Source organism: Ranitomeya variabilis, chromosome 1 (genome assembly GCF_051348905.1).
Source record: "Ranitomeya variabilis isolate aRanVar5 chromosome 1, aRanVar5.hap1, whole genome shotgun sequence".
NCBI classification, from domain to species: domain Eukaryota; kingdom Metazoa; phylum Chordata; class Amphibia; order Anura; family Dendrobatidae; genus Ranitomeya; species Ranitomeya variabilis.
Window position 1 is genome coordinate 743,064,342 of NC_135232.1, and position 19,923 is coordinate 743,084,264.

The 19,923-nt window shown below is 46.4% G+C and overlaps 1 protein-coding gene and 1 long non-coding RNA gene across 10 annotated transcripts in view; one reads left to right on the forward strand and one right to left on the reverse strand.

The window, feature by feature from the left end:
* The window catches only part of LOC143782311 (uncharacterized), a 46,748-nt gene extending 33,781 nt beyond the window's left edge, over positions 1 to 12,967 (reverse strand). The window contains exons 1-2 of one of the 2 annotated variants that reach the window (XR_013216930.1): positions 12,484 to 12,967; positions 10,817 to 10,915 (exon numbers count right to left, since the gene is read on the reverse strand). This is a non-coding gene — a long non-coding RNA (uncharacterized LOC143782311). Of the gene's footprint in view, positions 1 to 10,816; positions 10,916 to 12,209; positions 12,303 to 12,483 lie in introns of those variants that run through there. The other variant, XR_013216931.1, reaches the window with a different exon arrangement.
* Positions 1 to 19,923, forward strand: part of EVL (Enah/Vasp-like) — a 164,263-nt gene that overhangs the window by 39,598 nt on the left and 104,742 nt on the right. The window contains exon 1 of one of the 8 annotated variants that reach the window (XM_077269468.1): positions 15,077 to 15,251. The exons of 6 other annotated variants lie outside the window; for them this stretch is intronic. In XM_077269468.1, the coding sequence (XP_077125583.1) occupies positions 15,241 to 15,251 (11 nt within the window). In that variant the 5' untranslated portion in view covers positions 15,077 to 15,240. Of the gene's footprint in view, positions 1 to 15,076; positions 15,252 to 19,923 lie in introns of those variants that run through there. One more of the 8 variants, XM_077269435.1, reaches the window with a different exon arrangement.

Here is a 19,923-nt window from a genome sequence, read left to right on the forward strand (position 1 = left end):
TGTAAGCTGTAGTAGCATCGTACGCAGTGAAGAAGCAGTGACCCACAAATTCAAACACAAAAGTCTCTTTTAATGTGTTTCTTCACAGCATTAAAGTCCAATTCACATAAATGCATATAACTTCAGTGGATAATATCAGTGACCAGTTTACACCAGTTCAAAGTAATACATATCACATGACTTTAGATTTGCGGTCCCTAAACAGGCCAGACTTCCCTTGTCCAGTTTCCCTGGGCGACCGCACGCCATCTCACAGTCTCTATACGTCTCCATACACACAGCCTCATATGTTGCAGACACTACACACGCCAGCCCTCCTCTGACTAGTTCTCGTGGGTGTCCTGCATCGCTGTTTCACAGTCTCTTACAGACTCTTTACTCACACAGTCGTACACAGTTCAGGATATCCTCCGGATAGCAGCCGGGCACCATATCCACCTGTTTGCAATCGTTGCACATGCTAGTCCTCTTGTGGGCACAGGACATCCACCTCCGGGCACAGGACTGTCCACATCTGACTCCTTCGGGCACAGGACATCCACCTCCGGGCACAGGACTGTCCACATCTGAGACCAGTACCATGGACAACTTGCATCTCTGTGTACACTGCGGGTGCCAGGCTATTCAGCTGCCCTGGGTGCTGGCTTTGCTGGCCTGTGCCTCCATGCACTCTGCAGACCAGCACACACCAGACTGACACTGACGTGCACCTCGCACACCTGACCTGACACACCCATACCCCTTACTGCAGGGTTTTTAAACACACAAACTTGTGGCCTTCAGCCACATGGAAAACCCGGACCGGAAATCCGTGAGGCTACGTTCACACGATCCTTTTTTTTGCTGCGGATCCGCAGCGGATTTTGCACTGCGGATCCGCAGCCGTTTTCCATGCAGGGTACAGTACAATGTAACCCTATGGAAAACTCCAACTGCTGTGCCCACTATCCTTTTTTCCGCTGGAAAATCCGCGCTGATTTTCTGCGGAAAAAAAGAAGTACCATGTCAATTCTTGCTGCGGATTCCGCTCCTGTTTTCAACATGCACCAATAGGAAAGTGCTGTTGAAAACCCGCAGAGGAATCTGCAGAAGAAACAGTCGGAAAATCAGCAGTGCTGTTTTGCACTGCGGATTTTCCAAATCAGGACCTGAAAAAAAAAGGATCAAAAAAAGGATCGTGTGAACGTAGCCTGACTCTCATGCACACCTATGGACTTCATCCGTCTGCATGCACATTCTGGGGAGAACAAACAGCGCCCCCTAGCTGTATCAAAGGCCACAGCCTCACATAGGTTAGAGAGGGACCATAGTTATTGTCATCTGTAAGATGCGCCTTTTCCGGCACTTAGCCTCTCTCTTCCCACTCCACTGTAGCGGTGGGATATGGGGTAATAAGGGGTTAATGTCACCTTGCTAATGTAAGGTGACATTAAGCCTGGTTAATAATGGAGAGGTGTTAATAAGACACTTATCCATTATTAATCCAATATTAATAAAGGGTTAAAAAAACACACATTTGGAAAAAAGTATTTTAATGAAATGAATACACATGGTGTTGTAATATCTTTATCATATGCTCAATCCAATTGAAGACCCTTGTCACCTGAAACAACGTTAAAATAAAAAAAACAACAATATCCCATACCTCTCTGGCGTTACAGTCAAATCCCACGAGGTAAATCCATCTGAAGGGGTTAAATATTTTTTCAAGCAGGAGCCTGCTAATGCAGCTGTTGCCCCTGCCTGTAAAAACTGGTGAATGAATGGAATGCAGGGGAAAGTAGCTACCTAGACTTGCGATGCTGCGCCCCCTGCTGGCATAACCTCATATGAACTGTAGCGTGAGAAAATATTCATTAAAATTCCCACGCTAGAGTTCATATGAGGTTATGCCAGCAGGGGGCGCAGCACCGCAAGTCTACCATGCTACGTTCCCCTGCATTCCATTCATTCACCAGTTTCTACAGGCAGGGGCAACAGCTGCATTAGCAGGCTCCTGCTTGTAAAATTATTTAACCCCTTCAGATGGATTTACAGCATGGGACATGATTGAGCATCGGAGAGGTTTGGGATATTGTTGTTTTTTTTATTTTAACTTTGTTTCAGGTGACAAGGGTATTCAATTGGATTGAGCGTATAATAAAGATATTACAACACCATGTGTATTTATTTCATTAAAATACTTTTTTCCAAATATGTGTATTATTAACCCTTTATTAATATTGGATTAATAATGGATAGGTGTCTTATTGACACCTCTCCATTATTAACCAGGCTTAATGTCACCTTACAATAGCAAGGTGATATTAACCCTTTATTACCCCATAGCCCACCGCTACTCGGGAGTGGGAAGAGAGAGGCTAAGTGCCAGAATAGGCGCATCTTACAGATGTGCCTTTTCTGGGGTGGCTGGGGGCAGATGTTTTTTAGCCGGGGGGGGGGGGGGGCAATAAGCATAGTCCCTCTCTAGGCTATTAATATCTGCCCTCAGTCACTGGCTTTCCCACTCTGGCGGAGAAAATTGCGCGGGAGCCCACGCCAATTTTTTACGTGATTTAACTCTTTATTTTAACAGCTAGAGACACCAAATTTTGCACACAGACACTTCTAACATTAGTAGTGAGGAATATGTAAAAAATAAGGGATATGACATGGTTTACTGTATGTAAACCATGTCTCATATCCTGTCTTGTTTGGGAAGGAGATAGCAAAAGCCGGCAATTGAATTACCGGCTTTTCTACTATCTAGCGCTGTATTATATATATATATATATATATATATATATATATATATATATATATATACCTCACTGACATACAGTGGGGCAAAAAAGTATTTAGTCAGTCAGCAATAGTGCAAGTTCCACCACTTAAAAAGATGAGAGGCGTCTGTAATTTACATCATAGGTAGACCTCAATTATGGGAGACAAACTGAGAAAAAAAAATCCAGATAATCACATTGTCTGTTTTTTTATCATTTTATTTGCATATTATGGTGGAAAATAAGTATTTGGTCAGAAACAAACAATCAAGATTTCTGGCTCTCACAGACCTGTAACTTCTTCTTTAAGAGTCTCCTCTTTCCTCCACTCATTACCTGTAGTAATGGCACCTGTTTAAACTTGTTATCAGTATAAAAAGACACCTGTGCACACCCTCAAACAGTCTGACTCCAAACTCCACTATGGTGAAGACCAAAGAGCTGTCAAAGGACACCAGAAACAAAATTGTAGCCCTGCACCAGGCTGGGAAGACTGAATCTGCAATAGCCAACCAGCTTGGAGTGAAGAAATCAACAGTGGGAGCAATAATTAGAAAATGGAAGACATTCAAGACCACTGATAATCTCCCTCGATCTGGGGCTCCACGCAAAATCCCACCCCGTGGGGTCAGAATGATCACAAGAACGGTGAGCAAAAATCCCAGAACCACGTGGGGGGACCTAGTGAATGAACTGCAGAGAGCTGGGACCAATGTAACAAGGCCTACCATAAGTAACACACTACGCCACCATGGACTCAGATCCTGCAGTGCCAGACGTGTCCCACTGCTTAAGCCAGTACATGTCCGGGCCCGTCTGAAGTTTGCTAGAGAGCATTTGGATGATCCAGAGGAGTTTTGGGAGAATGTCCTATGGTCTGATGAAACCAAACTGGAACTGTTTGGTAGAAACACAACTTGTCGTGTTTGGAGGAAAAAGAATACTGAGTTGCATCCATCAAACACCATACCTACTGTAAAGCATGGTGGTGGAAACATCATGCTTTGGGGCTGTTTCTCTGCAAAGGGGCCAGGACGACTGATCCGGGTACATGAAAGAATGAATGGGGCCATGTATCGTGAGATTTTGAGTGCAAACCTCCTTCCATCAGCAAGGGCATTGAAGATGAAACGTGGCTGGGTCTTTCAACATGACAATGATCCAAAGCACACCGCCAGGGCAACGAAGGAGTGGCTTCGTAAGAAGCATTTCAAGGTCCTGGAGTGGCCTAGCCAGTCTCCAGATCTCAACCCTATAGAAAACCTTTGGAGGGAGTTGAAAGTCCATGTTGCCAAGCGAAAAGCCAAAAACATCACTGCTCTAGAGGAGATCTGCATGGAGGAATGGGCCAACATACCAACAACAGTGTGTGGCAACCTTGTGAAGACTTACAGAAAACGTTTGACCTCTGTCATTGCCAACAAAGGATATATTACAAAGTATTGAGATGAAATTTTGTTTCTGACCAAATACTTATTTTCCACCATAATATGCAAATAAAATGATAAAAAAAACAGACAATGTGATTTTCTGGATTTTTTTTTCTCAGTTTGTCTCCCATAGTTGAGGTCTACCTATGATGTCAATTACAGACGCCTCTGATCTTTTTAAGTGGTGGAACTTGCACTATTGCTGACTGACTAAATACTTTTTTGCCCCACTGTATATGTATATATATATATATATATATACAGTACAGACCAAAAGTTTGGACACACCTTCTCATTTAAAGATTTTTCTGTATTTTCATGACTTTTGGATATGGGATGGACCCCACTCCTTCTTAAAACCACCATAACTACTGTAAACCTAGGTACTAAAATAAATACACAAAACACATTATTTTGGTTGTCAAAATGGCCACAGCTTTTATTCAAATCACAGGATTAAATAATCACAGTAGGAGTCAGGTGGAGTGCTAGTACATTGGGATTCACAAGTACTGCGATATCACCAGCTGTCTGACATACAGCACCAGGACAGACAGCCATAAAAGGGCGGCACGCACTGGCTTGCCATTCAAGCAGAGCCAGTAAACATTCAGGGCACCAATGACCCTATTATCCTCACTCCTGTACTTAACCACTGTGCCCGCCCCTGATTGATGTTACCATTACAATGTCCTTGAGGCTGGCCACCAAAGCCGAGCCTGCTCACCACTATGAGGTTTTACATCCTCTATTAGTTAAAATGAGTCCACCTTAACTTGTCTGCAACTTCCACCTGACTCCTAAACCGCAAAGCCGTGACGGGTTATAAATTCCAAGTCTCATTTGACACTGTTTTTTAATAATTAAATCATTTTTGTAAACTTAAAAACTAGAAGTCCCTGCAAAAGCATTAATGGGACTAAACTCGGCAAACCCCCGACTCACAAAGAGTCATCCTACAGCGCTCAGGAGAGGAAAAAACCCCTGTGGAGGAAACCTCCAGGGAACCATGGCTGAAGGATTGCCCTTCCCTTGGGCTTAGAAGGTTACCGTAAATAGTAAATCTTTATAGCCAATATACAATTGAACATGGTACAAGATATACAATGACAAATTCAAAAATACAATAAAACATTTATCATTATACAAGCAATAATTAAAAAGTTTAAGGACAAAGATTATAAACAGGGCGGGAGGGCGGGTAATGCTTCCTCCTGTCCATCCTGTGAGAGAAAGAGGGAGAGCCAGAGTTGCCTCCCCAATTTAAGCCCCACCCTCCTCACAGTAATACATCGGGCACAAACATCTAAACTTCCTCTTAAAGCAACAAGACTCTTGTTTAAAATCTACACTGCAATACAAAAAAAAGCTGCAGGAGTTCTCGGTCCACCCATCCCCAAGTCATGTCCACCTCTGTCTAGTCTCCGGTGGTTTCTTGACTATGAAAATTGTATATTCACACTGAAGGCATCAAAACTATGAATTAACACATGTGGAATTATATACTTAACAAAAAAGTGTGAAACAACTGAAATTATGTCTTATATTCTAGGTTCTTCAAAGTAGCCACCTTTTGCTTTGATGACTGCTTTGCACACTCTTGGCATTCTCTTGATGAGCTTCAAGAGGTAGTCACCGGGAATGGTCTTCCAACAATCTTGAAGGAGTTCCCAGAGATGCTTAGCACTTGTTGGCCCTTTTGCCTTCACTCTGCGGTCCAGCTCACCCCTAACCATCTTGATTGGGTTCAGGTCTGGTGACTGTGGAGGTCAGGTCATCTGGCGTAGCACCCCATCCCTCTCCTTCTTGGTCAAATAGCCCTTACACAGCCTGGAGGTGTGTTTGGGGTCATTGTCCTGTTGAAAAATTAATCATGGTCCAACTAAATGCAAACCGAATGGAATAGCATGCCGCTGCAAGATGCTGTGGTAGCCATGCTGGTTCAGTATGCCTTCAATTTTGAATAAATCCCCAACAGTGTCACCAGTAAAGCACCCCCACACCATCACACCCCCTCCTCCATGCTTCTCGGTGGGATCCAGGCATGTAGAGTCCATCCGTTCACCTTTTCTGCATCGCACAAAGACACGGTGGTTGGAACCAAAGATCTCAAATTTGGACTCATCAGACCAAAGCACAGATTTCCACTGGTCTAATGTCCATTCCTTGTGTTCTTTAGCCCAAACAAGTCTCTTCTGATTGTTGCCTGTCCTTAACAGTGGTTTCCTAGCAGCTATTTTACCATGAAGGCCTGCTGCACAAAGTCTCCTCTTAACAGTTGTTGTAGAGATGTGCTAGAACTCTGTGTGGCATTGACCTGGTCTCTAATCTGAGCTGCTGTTAACCTGCGATTTCTGAAGCTGGTTACTCAGATAAACTTATCCTCAGAAGCAGAGGTGACTCTTGGTCTTCCTTTCCTGAGGCGGTCCTCATGTGAGCCAGTTTCTTTGTTGTGCTTGATGGTTTTGCCACTGCATTTGGGGACGCTTTCAAAGATTTCACAATTTTTCGGACTGACTGACCTTCATTTCTTAAAATAATGATGGCCACTCGTTTTTCTTTACTTAGCTGCTTTTTTCTTGCCATAATACAAATTCTAACAGTCTATTCAGTAGGACTATCAGCTGTGTATCCACCAGACTTCTGCACAACACAACTGATGGTCCCAACCCCATTTATAAGGCATGAAATCCCACTTATTAAACCTGACAGGGCACACCTGTGACGTGAAAACCATTCCCGGTGACTACCTCTTGAAGCTCATCAAGAGAATGCCAAGAGTGTGCATAGAAGTCATCAAAGCAAAAGGTGGCTACTTTCAAGAAACTAGAAAATAAGACATAATTTCAGTTGTTTCACACTTTTTTGTTAAGTATATAATTCCACATGTGTTAATTCATAGTTTTGATGCCTTCAGTGTGAATGTACAATTTTCATAATCATGAAAATATAGAAAAATCTTTAAATGAGGTGTGTCAAACTTTTTGTGTGTACTGTATACCTATTCTATGTGTAGACATTTATTTTAGCTATTCTATTCTAACCTGTCAGTGTTCTTTTCTATAGAACACCGGTGCGTATTTCTCCCAAGTCACACTGATGGTCCGTGTGTAATCCATATTTTTCTTGCCCCCATAGACTTTAATTGGCGGATTTTTTGCGCAATACGCTGACAAACGCAGCATCCTGCACTTTTGTACGCCCGTAAAATACAGCTGAGAAATATACGGCAGATAGGAGCTGCCCCATAGAGGAACATTGGTCCGTGTGCAATGCATTGTTTTTGCGCCTCTCATACATCCGTGAAACTCTCTAGTGTGACCCCGGCCTCATAGTTTTGATGCCTTCAGTGTGAATGTACAATTTTCATAGTCATGAAAATACAGAAAAATCTTTAAATGTGTCCAAATAATATAATAATATAATATAATAATACCCAGCACTGCTGTCGGCACTTGGGAGCGGAGTGTGCGGCTGCATGTATTTCTTTGTAGCTCAACGCTCCAGTCCGAGTGCCAGTGGCAGTGCTGGGTATTGAGGCGAGAGACTCATGTGAGTTTCTCGCAAGTGTGACCCTAGACTTAAAAGCAATATCTGTTTAATTTAAAAAAAAAAAATGGCACGGGCTCCCGCACAATTTTCTGTGCCAGAGAGGGAAAGCCAGTGACTGGGAGATCGATGTTTGTAGCCTGGGAAGGGGTTAATACCCATGGAGATTCCCAGGTGATGAATATCAGTCTGCAGCTGTATATTTAGCCTTTACTGGCTATAAAAATAGGGGGACCCCCGAAATGACGTGGGGTCCCCCTATGATTTACAGCCAGAAAGGCTACGCAGACAGCTGTGGGCGGATATTCATAGCCTAGAGAGGGGCCATGGATATTGCCCCCCCCCCCGCTGGCTACAAATACCAGCTCTCAGCCGCCCCAGAAATGGCGCATCTCTAAAAGATGCGCCAATTCTGGCACTTAGCCTCTCTCTTCCCACTGCCCTGTAGCAGTGGGATATGGGGTAATAAGGGGTTAATGTCACCTTTGTAAGGTGACATTAAGCCGGCTTAGTAATAGAGAGGCGTCACTAAGATACCTACAATTACTAATCCTATAGTAGTGAAAGAGTTAATAAAACACACACACAGGCGAAATAAAGTATTTTAATGAAATAAAACACCACACAGTTTTGACCATATTTTTATTGTACGCTCAATCCATGCGATGCCCTCGTCTCCTGGAACAAAAGAAAAATAATAAACCAACAGTATACTCCCTGAGTCCGATGCAGTCCTTAATAATGAGTGTCCCATGACGAGTCCAGCTCTGCTACATCTGCATGCCTGACATCCAGATGTAGCAGAGCTTGTAGATGATCGCTGGAGATAACTCTCCAGCAATCACCTACATTCTAGCACTCATGGTCAGCTGACAGTGAGAACCAGCCTAGTGTGACCGGAGATAACCCCCGGTCACGTGCACGGCAGTTCTCGCGGTAAGCCAAGTTATCGCGAAAACTGCAGTGGTCGCGTACCTCCGGCGGCTGGACAGGTAAGATCGCATGTAAATTAGGAGACATGCGTAGTAAGCTGCCTTTACGCAGTTACTACGCATGTGACTAATCATTAGATGCGGTTTTACCGCATCTAATGAATATTTATGGGACATTTACGGTGCGGCAACGGAGCGTTTCCACATTGTAAACAGACATGCTGCGTTCTGAAATCCCCTCCACTATGCTGTAACATCTGGACGCTGCGTGTTTGACGCTGCGGCTCTACGCAGCCGTGGAAACACACCCTAACAGAATAACTAACAGGTGTGTGAGAGACATAATTCTTTCTGGTTGATCGGTAATCAATACTTATTTCATGCAATAAAATGCAAATTAATTATGTAAGAATCATACAATGTGATTTTCTGTTTTTTTTTTTTTTTTTTTTAGTGTACCTACGATAAAAATTACAGACCTCTCCATTCTTTGTAGGTGGGAAAACTTGCAAAATCGGCAGGGGATCAAATACTTACCGTATTTTCCCCACTGTATATGTGTGGGAATATGTGTGTGGGTGACTGTGTATATATGTGTGTGTATATATATAATCTCTATGTCAGTACATATGTAATACCTGGGAACTCTACATGAAATCTGAGCCCAGTTGAAAAGATTTACCGTTAATGGAGATATATTCACCTTCCAATATTACATTGATATTATCTTGGAATATTACAGTGCCACCTAGTGGACACATTTCCTGAAAAATGTGACAATTTTCTCTTCTATAACGAATGCAGTTCATTGCAAAATCAAACTTTCTGACTAAGCACTCCCTGATCTCTGGGGCCTCCCTGCTAGAGACCCCCCAATCCTCACTATGGAGGGACCCTAGTGCTCCGGCTGTGTACAGTGGCCCCCGTTATTGGAATGCAGTTATTTGCACAGGACGTGTTTCTGCGCAGAGGAGAAGAGGAAAGGGCTTTGATTCTTCTTTTTCTGCATCTGCAGGGTCCCCCACACTATTAGGCGATGGATTCTTATGATTTTTGGGAGGGGTGGCCTATTGACACCCGTTACGCTGTTGTTTTTTCCAATGGCTGCTTGTAATTGCAGGTTTCTTTGGGACCCTTAATTAAGGCAAGGGACCTCTTTTCCTCTTGCGAAAATAGAGGCGTGAATATCTAGTGGATTGCATGCCGCGTATCACATGTCCAGCACATTTTTTCCCCTATTAATAGCCGCGGCATTGCAGTACAATGAGTGTGAGCAGGTTGTGAAATGGAAAGGAAATGGGCCAGGAGACCTCACAGGGGGTTCTCACTTCTTCTACCATTCTTACTTTCAGGTTGAACCCTGCAGCCAGAACTAATCAATGATTGCTTCCCTTAAAGGGACCATAACCCATTAATAGGAAAGTGAACAATTAGTCTATTATAGTTGCCACCATTTCTGGGGATATTTAAATCCCATGTCCTCTCCATATTGCCCACTTTTGGATGGATTAACATCAACTACATTTTCGCCCATGAATGACAGTTGGAAAATATGTGTCCATTCAGGTAGCTTAGATCATAGAGGACTGATTACACTGGATGCAAATGTAGCAAACCCTCTGCTGCGAGAAGTATCAGTCCTCTGGTTCTGAGGCTCTGGATGTTTCTATTCACTGACCACAAGCCGGTATCGTAACAATTACTGAGGACTGATTCATAGAATGTAATAGAAAATCAGAGACTGCTTTATTACACAGAGATACATAGTGGATACTTTTGTTTGCATCCATTTAATAACAAAATAAAAAGAATGATAACTTATCAAGATAAAAAAAATCCTACTGTTTTGTGTATACAGCTCCTGCTGACCTATATGCCTCCATGGTTACAGACTACGTTACTGTGTGTGGTCTGATCTGGGGCAGTGATGTGTCCAGGGGAGAAGCGGAGTCAGAGATAACTACAGGGTCAGACTGACTACACAATAGGTTTCTTTGTAGTCTGTAACCATGGAGACGCATGGGTCTGCATGGGAGCTGCAGGCACAAAACGGAAGGAGAATTTTAATCAAACCTGTTTTTGTTTTATATTTTCAATGCATTAGGCCAATAAATAAATGTTGATTGCAAAAGTATTCACATGCCTTATTAAGATAAAAGTGGGAGAGTGTATCCTGGCTTCTGCGTATCTTGCTCTGGCCTCCGCATGCTGTAGACTGTGGCCGTGCCGTCCATTCGGACATCTGCTGGAGAATGAGACCGTAATCATGGACAGAACGCTGCGTTTCGGAAGGCCGCCCCATGATTGCCGCTTTATCAGAATCACAGCCATTTACTTGCATGTAATTAGCTTTTAATTATAGCAGTGAGAAAGGCGAGAGGATGCCAGCTGCACTTCTCCGAGACTGCTCCTGGCAGCCCGTCAGCAGAACTTCAGAACTCCTCCATCATGTTTTCATTGCACTTTTTCCCACCAGACAGATATTATTTTAGTATTATTAAAGAATAATTATTTTCCTTTACGATGGAGGCGTACGCTCTATAGATGACTTGTATTTACTGGGATTTTATGGGGGTGTTAATAATTAGTGATGAGCGAATATACTCGTTACTCGAGATTTCCCGAGCACACCTGTGGGTCCTCCGAGTATTTTTTAGTGCTCAGAGATTTAGCTTTTTTCTCCGCAGCTGGGATGATTTACAGCTACTAGACAGCTTGATTACATGTGGGGGTTGCCTGGTTGCCAACAATTTAAAAATACTCGGAGGACCCCCGAGCGTGCTCGGGAAATCTCGAGTAACAAGTATATTCGCTCATCACTAATTATTAACACCCCCATAAAATCCCAATAAATACAAGTCATCTGTAGAGCGTACGCCCCCATCGTAAAGGTAAAGAATTATAAATTGTGCCCCAAAAATGAACGCCTACCAGGCCCTCTAATCAAATACTGACCTAAACCAGAACCTCTAAAGTATAGACCCCCCAACAGACCACCTAAAATAATGTAGACCCTAGGCAAATACAGATCTCAGACCAGACCCCCAAAAACAACAGTCCCAGTTCAGATAGATGTAACAACCCTGCTGGCATCACTGCATGGTCTCCCATCCCCCACCTGCATTACACTCAAACTCACTTACTTCTCTGGGCCATATTGTGACTTCTGTCTGCTGCCAGCTCCATGTTGTGTGCCTCATGTCTGCTGCTTGCTCTGTGCATGCCCTGTCTGTGTGCATAGGGGGGGGCAGCACCGGCAACTCCTGTGTTTTATTGAGACTGTGTGTACCTTGCTAAGGTGTCCCCGGCCAATTGCCATGAGGCTTCCTGTATTTAAGACATCTCCACCCATTGGTGGGGGCCTGTGCAACTTACTCCCTCAGTCAGTTCTTAGCTGCTGAGGTGCCAGGCCCTGTCTCTGTTACTCTTGTGTCCGCCACCCAGTGGGGCTTTGTACCCTGGCTTGTGCCCTTGTGTAGCCACCCAGTGGGGCTTCGTACCCTGGCCTATGTCCATCACCCAGTGGGGCATCGTACCCTGGCTTGTGTCCGTGTCTCTGTGCCTTGTCCTGTTCCTGACTCTGTCTTAGTCTAGTCCTGTTCCTGTGTTCGTTTATATCCCAGTCTTGGTTTGCTTTCTCTGCTGTTCGTACTCTGTGTCTTGCTTTCCTCTTCTCTGCACTCTGTGTCTTGCTTTGCTATGCTTTCGGCTCTGCTCTCTGTGATCCTGTACTCTGACTCTGCTCTCAGCTCTGCACTCTGTGGCTTTGCTCTCGGCTCTGCTCTCTGTAGCTTTGCTCTGCATTCTTACCTTGCTCTGCTCTCGGCTCTGCTTTCTGTAGCTTTGCTTTGCACTCTGACTTTGCTCTGCTCTCAGCTCTGCACTCTGTGGCTTTGCTCTGTGGCTCCGCTTCTTGTGGTTCTTCCCTGCTCCGCCTCCTGCGTCTCTGCTATTGGCTCCGCCTCCTGCATTTCAGCACTTGGCTCTGCCTCCTGCGTTTCCGCACTTGGCTCCGCCTCCTGCTCTTGGCTCTGCCTCCTGCGTTTCCACACTTGGCTCCGCCTCCTGCTCTTGGCTCCGCCTCCTGCGTTTCCACGCTTGCTCTGCATCCTGCGTTTCTGTGCTTGGCTCCGCCTCCTGTGTTTCTGTTCTTGGCTCTGCCTCCTGCTCTTGGCTCCGCCTCCTGCCTTTCCACGCTTGCTCCGCCTCCTGCGTTTCTGTGCTTGGCTCCGCCTCCTGTGTTTCTGTTCTTGGCTCTGCCTCCTGCTCTTGGCTCCGCCTCCTGTGTTTCTGTTCTTGGCTCTAGTTCCTGTGCTTTCGCTCTGCATCCACTCTTGCGGTCTTTCTTTACCTATTCAAAAGTCCTCCTGTCTGAACAGGTTCTTACCTGTTTTACATACCTGCCTGCAGACCGGTCTCTACCGGTTCTTCCAGTGTACCATCCTTGTCGCCAGTCCTGCTAGAGCCAGCCGTACCTGTCTGCCTACCAGAGTGCCAGCCGTGCCCGCTTGCCTGTCTATGTTCCGTTCCCCGGTGGGATCAGCAGCCACAGCCAGACACCACCCTGGAGTGGTACCTGGTAGCTTCCTGCCGCAGAAGTCTGACCTCACCATCAGAGGCTCCAGCGAAGACCAAGGAAGCTACTTAGTTATGCCCCTTCCAGGGTAGTCTGGTCTGTGGCACAGTAGGGCCACACCCCCACGCCAACCAGTCTGGGCACGAGTGTGATAATAGATATATGCAGAACTAAACTAAGACCCCCAGCTCGGACCCATATACTAACACAGACCTCCAGCTGAGATCCACTAAACACAGACCCCCAAATCAGATCCATTAAACTAACACAGACCCCCAAAGTAAACGCTCTAAGCTAAAGCAGACCTTTTAAACTAAAGGTACCTTCACACTCAGCAACTTTGCAGCGAGAACGACAACGATCCGTGACGTTGCAGCGTCCTGGATAGCGATCTCGTTGTGTTTGACACGCAGCAGCGATCTGGATCCCGCTGTGATATCGCTGGTCGGAGCTAGAAGTCCAGAACTTTATTTAGTCGCTGATGACCCGCTGTCATCGCTGGATCGGCGTGTGTGACGCCGATACAGCGATGTGTTCACTTGTAACCAGGGTAAATATCGGGTTACTAAGCGCAGGGCCGCGCTTAGTAACCCGATATTTACCCTGGTTACCATTGTAAAAATAAAAAAAAAAAAACAGTACATACTCACATTCTGATGTCTGTCACGTCCCCCGACGTCCACAGGGTCAAAACTGCTTTCAGCAGGAGCGCTGCTAATGCCGCACTGCCGAGAGCTTCCCTGCACTGAATGTGTCAGCGCCGGCCGTAAAGCAGAGCACAGCGGTGACGTCACCGCTGTTACTGCCGGCGCTGACACAGTCAGTGCAGGAAGCTCTCGGCAGCAGCGCGTGCATTAGCAACGCTCTTGCCGAAAGCAGTTTTAACCCTGTGGACGCCGGCGGGGAACGTGACAGACATCAGAATGTGAGTATGTAGTGTTTTTTTTTTTACTTTTACAATGGTAACCAGGGTAAATATCGGGTTACTAAGGGCGGCCCTGCACTTAGTAACCCGATGTTTACCCTGGTTACCCGGGTGCTGCAGGGGGACTTCGGCATAGTTGAAGACAGTTTCAACAATGCCGAAGTCGTTCCCCTGATCGTTGGTCGCTGGAGAGAGCTGTCTGTGTGACCGCTCCCCAGCGACCACACAACGACTTACCAACGATCACGGCCAGGTCGTATCGCTGGTCGTGATCATTGGTAAGTCGTTTAGTGTAACGGTACCTTTATAGATACCAAAAAAGACCCTGCAGATATATAGCGGCAACAGGCCAAAGCCCGGAAACAAATAAAGACCCCAGACCAGACCCCCATCGTCATTTACAGGCGAATTAGCATATATGGCTCCTACATGGGTTGTCACTGAGCTTTTCTGAGAATTAACAGCTTGGCATAACAGGACAATAAAAGACTAGAAATAGCGCCCATCTCTGGAGAACCTGACATGTCTGCGCACTATGTGCCCTGTTCATTAATTTCAATGCAAACTGTGTAATGCTTCATTTCCCCTGAGGGGGAGCTGCAGGGAAGTTGAACACTTGCTGCCAGGTTCCCCTGCTGCTGATTGTGAGGAGTCCAGCAGCGAGATACTCTGGTTCGCCAGTTTTTGGAGAGTTCTAATAACTTTAGTTGTCAAAAGACAGAACCCCCTATTTCATATTTGTACATTTATGATGTGATAAAGCACGGCAAAAACCTACAAATTCCCACCCCTGAAGGAGTTAAAGCTTTATTTATCTCCTGAGGTCCCACATGTGAGCGATATGAGCACGTTGTTTCGGTTCTTGCACCACAAGCGAGCTCGCTTCCTGCTCGGGCTACTTTTCGTAGAACATCCTTTTCCTGTATGTTCTCTCATGTAATTCTGTCTGCATACAAACAAGTGTTTCCAAAAATCAAAGAATCCAACAAGAGACATGTAAGCTGAGCAGCGGGGGTCCGGCTGGCACGTACATTATCATCGCTCCATTGGTTATTGCTCTGTCGCCATGGCATCCAGGTAAGCCCTTAGACCAGGAACCTGCCCGTTTTACCGTTATAACCTAGGCATCAATTTCCTCTAGTGTACCACAACCTGCAGCACTACAACTCCCTGCATCCTGATAGATGATGGCAGTCCGTACATTCGTAGGTTAAGAGCTCTCTGATGGTGACAGATGCTTATAAGCTAAAAATATCATTAGACTAATTATTAATCATTGAATTATTAACTGAATATCCACACTAGGTGGCCGGCAGAGATCGTGCCCTTTCAGCATAAATATACATAAAGTACATCCACCTTTTCTCTTTAAGTTAAATTCTCCAAAGACAGTTAAATGATAGTATCTATAGATGACATTACTAATCCTGTAGATCTTTTATTATAAAAATGAAAAACATAACAACAATAATAGCAGAAAACATAACAAAAATATTAGCCAGAAAATAATCAGTATACTGAACACTGGTCCAGCCGCTCATTCTCTCCTCTCACACAGTATATACAGAATAATAACTACTTTGACTTTCTGGTCCGGTCACCAAACAAAATAATAATAACAAATAAAATAAACAATGGCAAACAAAGACTATATACATTAACTTTTTTTTTTTTTTTTTTTTTTTTAGTTTTAAATAAAATAACTACAAATTAAACAAATATATACAATACTAAGCTATCCTCCATTCCCAACCCCCCGCACTGACCTGAGAGCTGGTCCTGCGTCTCATGCCTCAGTCCATGTCCAACGTCCATAGGCCAGATCAGGCAGTGCCAGTTTTCCCCCCAAACAACCCAGTGTCCCACAAGATAAACCCACCTCCCCCCTTTTCCCACCACCCAACCTAAGACCTACACCCAAATCTATATCACCATATACAATATATACAGCAGCACACACCACAATAATCACAACTCACGAAGCCCAAGTTCGGCACCTGCAGCCCTACATCACTGTATAATCAAACAAAACAAAAATCTACAGTGTCAGCAGCAGCCCACCACCAGGAAAGGAGATGACCAGACTAGGGCACACTAAAAGAAAAGCCCCTCCAGAGGAGCGCAGCCCTCCGTGCGCCCAGTCTCCCATACTCCAGAGAGCGCACCTTCACCAGGTCACCGAGTATGGTCCTAAACACATCGTCCACTGGGAGGATTTTTCGTTGCGTCGATACTAAGCACCGTGCGTTCCACGTGTGATACCTAACCACTGCGCTAACTAGAAATAAGGTGCAGCGGTCCCGACCACCAAGGTCTCCGAATGCTCCATAGGCCCATTCCGCATAGGAGAGACCGGCCAGCCGAGACCAGCCAATGAAGGCGCCCACCCTGTTGTACACCTCTGTGTTGAAGGGACAATGAAGCAGGAAGTGGTCCATGCTTTCCAGCAAGGTACCACAATGCTCCCGAGGACAATTCCTGTCCTCAGAGCTCCTACACTTCAGATTGTCCCTCACACACAGTTTCCCATGGAAGCAGCGCCAAGCCAAGTCCCAAAACTTCGAGGGGATCCGGATAGAATTCAAAAGATGCAAACCCACCCCAAGATCCCGACTTGGGCAGTCCCTGAGCGCCAGAGGCCTCTGGAAATGGGTCAACAGAACCCTACTGTCAAGTAGTTTCCTTGGCAGAGTCCTGATCTCCCACATTCCCAGACCCCACCGACGAATTACCTTCAGAACCAAGGTAGCGTAAGCCGGAAGATGTCCATGCGGTGTGCGAAGATCCTTCACTTGCCCTCCTGTCTCCCATTCCTGGAAGAAAGGCTGAAACCATCCCCTACAGGAGAATACCCACGGAGGAGCCCTCTCTTTCCAGAGGTTTGCGATATTGATCTTAATGAAGGTATCCACAAGGAATACCACTGGGTTGACCATACCCAACCCTCCTAGTCTCCTCGTACGGTAAGTAACCTCCCTCTTGACCAGGTTCAGTCTATTCCCCCATAACAGTTGGAAGAACAAACTGTAGACCCGAGTCCAGAGAGATTCCGGCAAGATGCACACACTGCCCAGATAAATCAGTAAAGGGAGCAGGTAAGTTTTGATCAGGTTTACCCTTTCCCTTAGGGTCAAAGACCAACCCTTCCATTGGTTCACCTTCTGAGTGGCGATCTCTAGCCTGCTATCCCAATTTTGTTTGGGGTAATCCCCCTGGCCAAATTCGATGCCAAGGACTTTTGCAGAGACTTTGGGTCCTGGAAGGGTGTCCGGGAGCTCAAAACCAGGATCTCCTCCTCCCAGCCAGAGACTCTCACACTTATCCCGGTTGATCTTGGACCCGGATGCCTCCGAGTAGCGATCTACCTCTGACATCAGCCACCCTGCCTCCTCGTGAGAGGAAGCAAACACAGTGACATCATCGGCATACGCCACCACCCTCAGAGTGGCTTCCGGTGCTGCCTGATCCATCCCGATCCCGGCCAACGGTCCACGCTCCACCCTCCTAAGAAGAGGGTCAATCGCAAACACGTACAGCAGCGGGCTCAAGGGACAACCCTGGCGAACACCGGACCCAACCTCAAAAGAGCTACCAATCCAGCCATTCACAAGCGGGAAACTCTCTGCCCCACTGTACAAGGTCTTAAGCCAATCAACAAACCCCCCCGGCAGGCCATATCTCAGAAGGACGGACCAGAGGTACTCGTGATTAACCCGATCAAACGCTTTTGCCTGGTCCAGTGACAGCATGTACCCCTTCCAGTGACCAGCCCTACCCTGCTCCACTGCCTCTCGGACACAGAGCACAGCACTAAATGTGCTGCGGCCTGGAACAGAGCAATGCTGGGCCCCCGAAAGGAGTCGGGGTGCAAATTTCACCAGCCGATTAAACAGCACCTTTGCCAGAACCTTCCTGTCTGCATTGAGAAGCGCTATGGGACGCCAATTCTCAATGCAAGACGGGTCCTTACCCTTTGACAAGATGATCAGAGCAGACCTCCTCATTGACTTCGGCAGAGTGCCCGAGGAAAGACACTCATTGAATACCTCAGTCAAGAGGGGAACCAAAACGTCCTTAAAGGTCTTATAGAATTCAGATGTTAAGCCATCTGGACCAGGCGATTTTTGGGGGGCAAGCCCTTCAATCGCCAACTGAACTTCCTCTTCCCTGATCATTTCTGTCAAAACGTCAAGAGAGGGGTCTACCCCTGGTTCGGGGACAGCTTCTGCCAGGAAAGCCGACATCTCATCCCAATCAAGATCCCTCTTCCCCAAGAGGTGCGAGTAGAAGGATCTGACAACCTCCAGGATCCCTGATCTGGATCGCCTCAGGGACCCCGTAGTGTCGACCAGTCCTGTAACCACTTTACTATTCACTGACATCTTGCAGTTTCTGTAAAGGTACCGTCACACTAGGCGATATCGCCAGCGATCCGTGACGTTGCAGCGTCCTGCATAGCGATATCGCTATGTTTGGCACGCAGCAGCGATCTGGATCCTGCTGGGATATCGCTGGTTGCAGGGAGAGTGGACGAACTTTCTTTCATCGCAACTCTCCCGCTGGATCGCCGTGTGTGACGCCGATCCAGCGATGTCTTCACTGGTATCCATGGTAAACATCGGGTTACTAAGCGCAGGGCCGCGCTTAGTAACCCGATATTTACCATGGATACCATGGTAAAAGTAAAAAAAAAAACACTACATACTCACCGTCTGTTGTCCGTCACGTCCCCTGGAGCTTGCCGTACTGACTGTCTCAGCGCCGTCCGGCCGTAAAGCAGAGCCCAGCGGTGAACCTGCAGTAACAGCGGTTCACCACTGGGCACCGCTGTTACGGCCGGCCGGCGCTGAGACACAGTCAGTGCGGCAAGCGCCGAGGGACATGAAGGACGACAGAAGGTGCGTATGTAGTGTTTTTTTTTTTTTTACATGGGGACTTCGGCATCGCTGAAGACAGTTTCAGCGATGCCGAAGTCGCTTGGTCGCTGGAGAGAGCTGTCTGTGTGACAGCTCCCCAGCGACCACACAGCAACTTACCAGCGATCACGTCGCTGGTCGCGATCGCTGGTAAGTTGCTTAGTGTAACGGCACCTTAAGGGTCGGGCGAGCGGTACTTCCCGTAATCCCTCTCAAAAACCAAAGATGCGTGTCTATCGTACTGACACCTCATAAGCAAAGATTTCACTCTGGAGATCTCCTCGCGGCTACCTCCAGTTGAGACAAGATGCTCGAGTTTCCTCCTCAGACCCTGATACAGGCGGTACCTGCTCAGACTCCTGAGGCTCGAGAGCTGGCGGAAGAATCTCGCCACCCTTTCCTTGAACATCTCCCACCACTCTGACCTACTACTACAAAGATCCAGTAAGGGTACCTGGCTCTGAAGAAAATCCTCAAAGGACTGTCTTATCTCCGCTTCTTCCAAGAGAGACGAATTGAGCCTCCAAAAGCCTCTTCCCATCCGGAGGGTCTCTGTAACATTCAGAGAAAACAAAATTAAACAGTGGTCGGAGAACTCCACCTCAACAACAGACACTGCTGAAGAGACAGCTTCCTCCTTTAAATAAAACCTATCTATTCTGGACCTACAGTTACCTCTATGATAGGTGAACCCCTCGTGGCCTGGGGTGTGCCGAATGTGGACATCCACCAGGCGAGCCTCACTAGCTATACTATTAAGGGCGACGCTATCATAAGTCAGCTTGTCTCTGGAACCTCCTCTATCTCAGCTCCCTCACCCTTGCTAGTCTCTT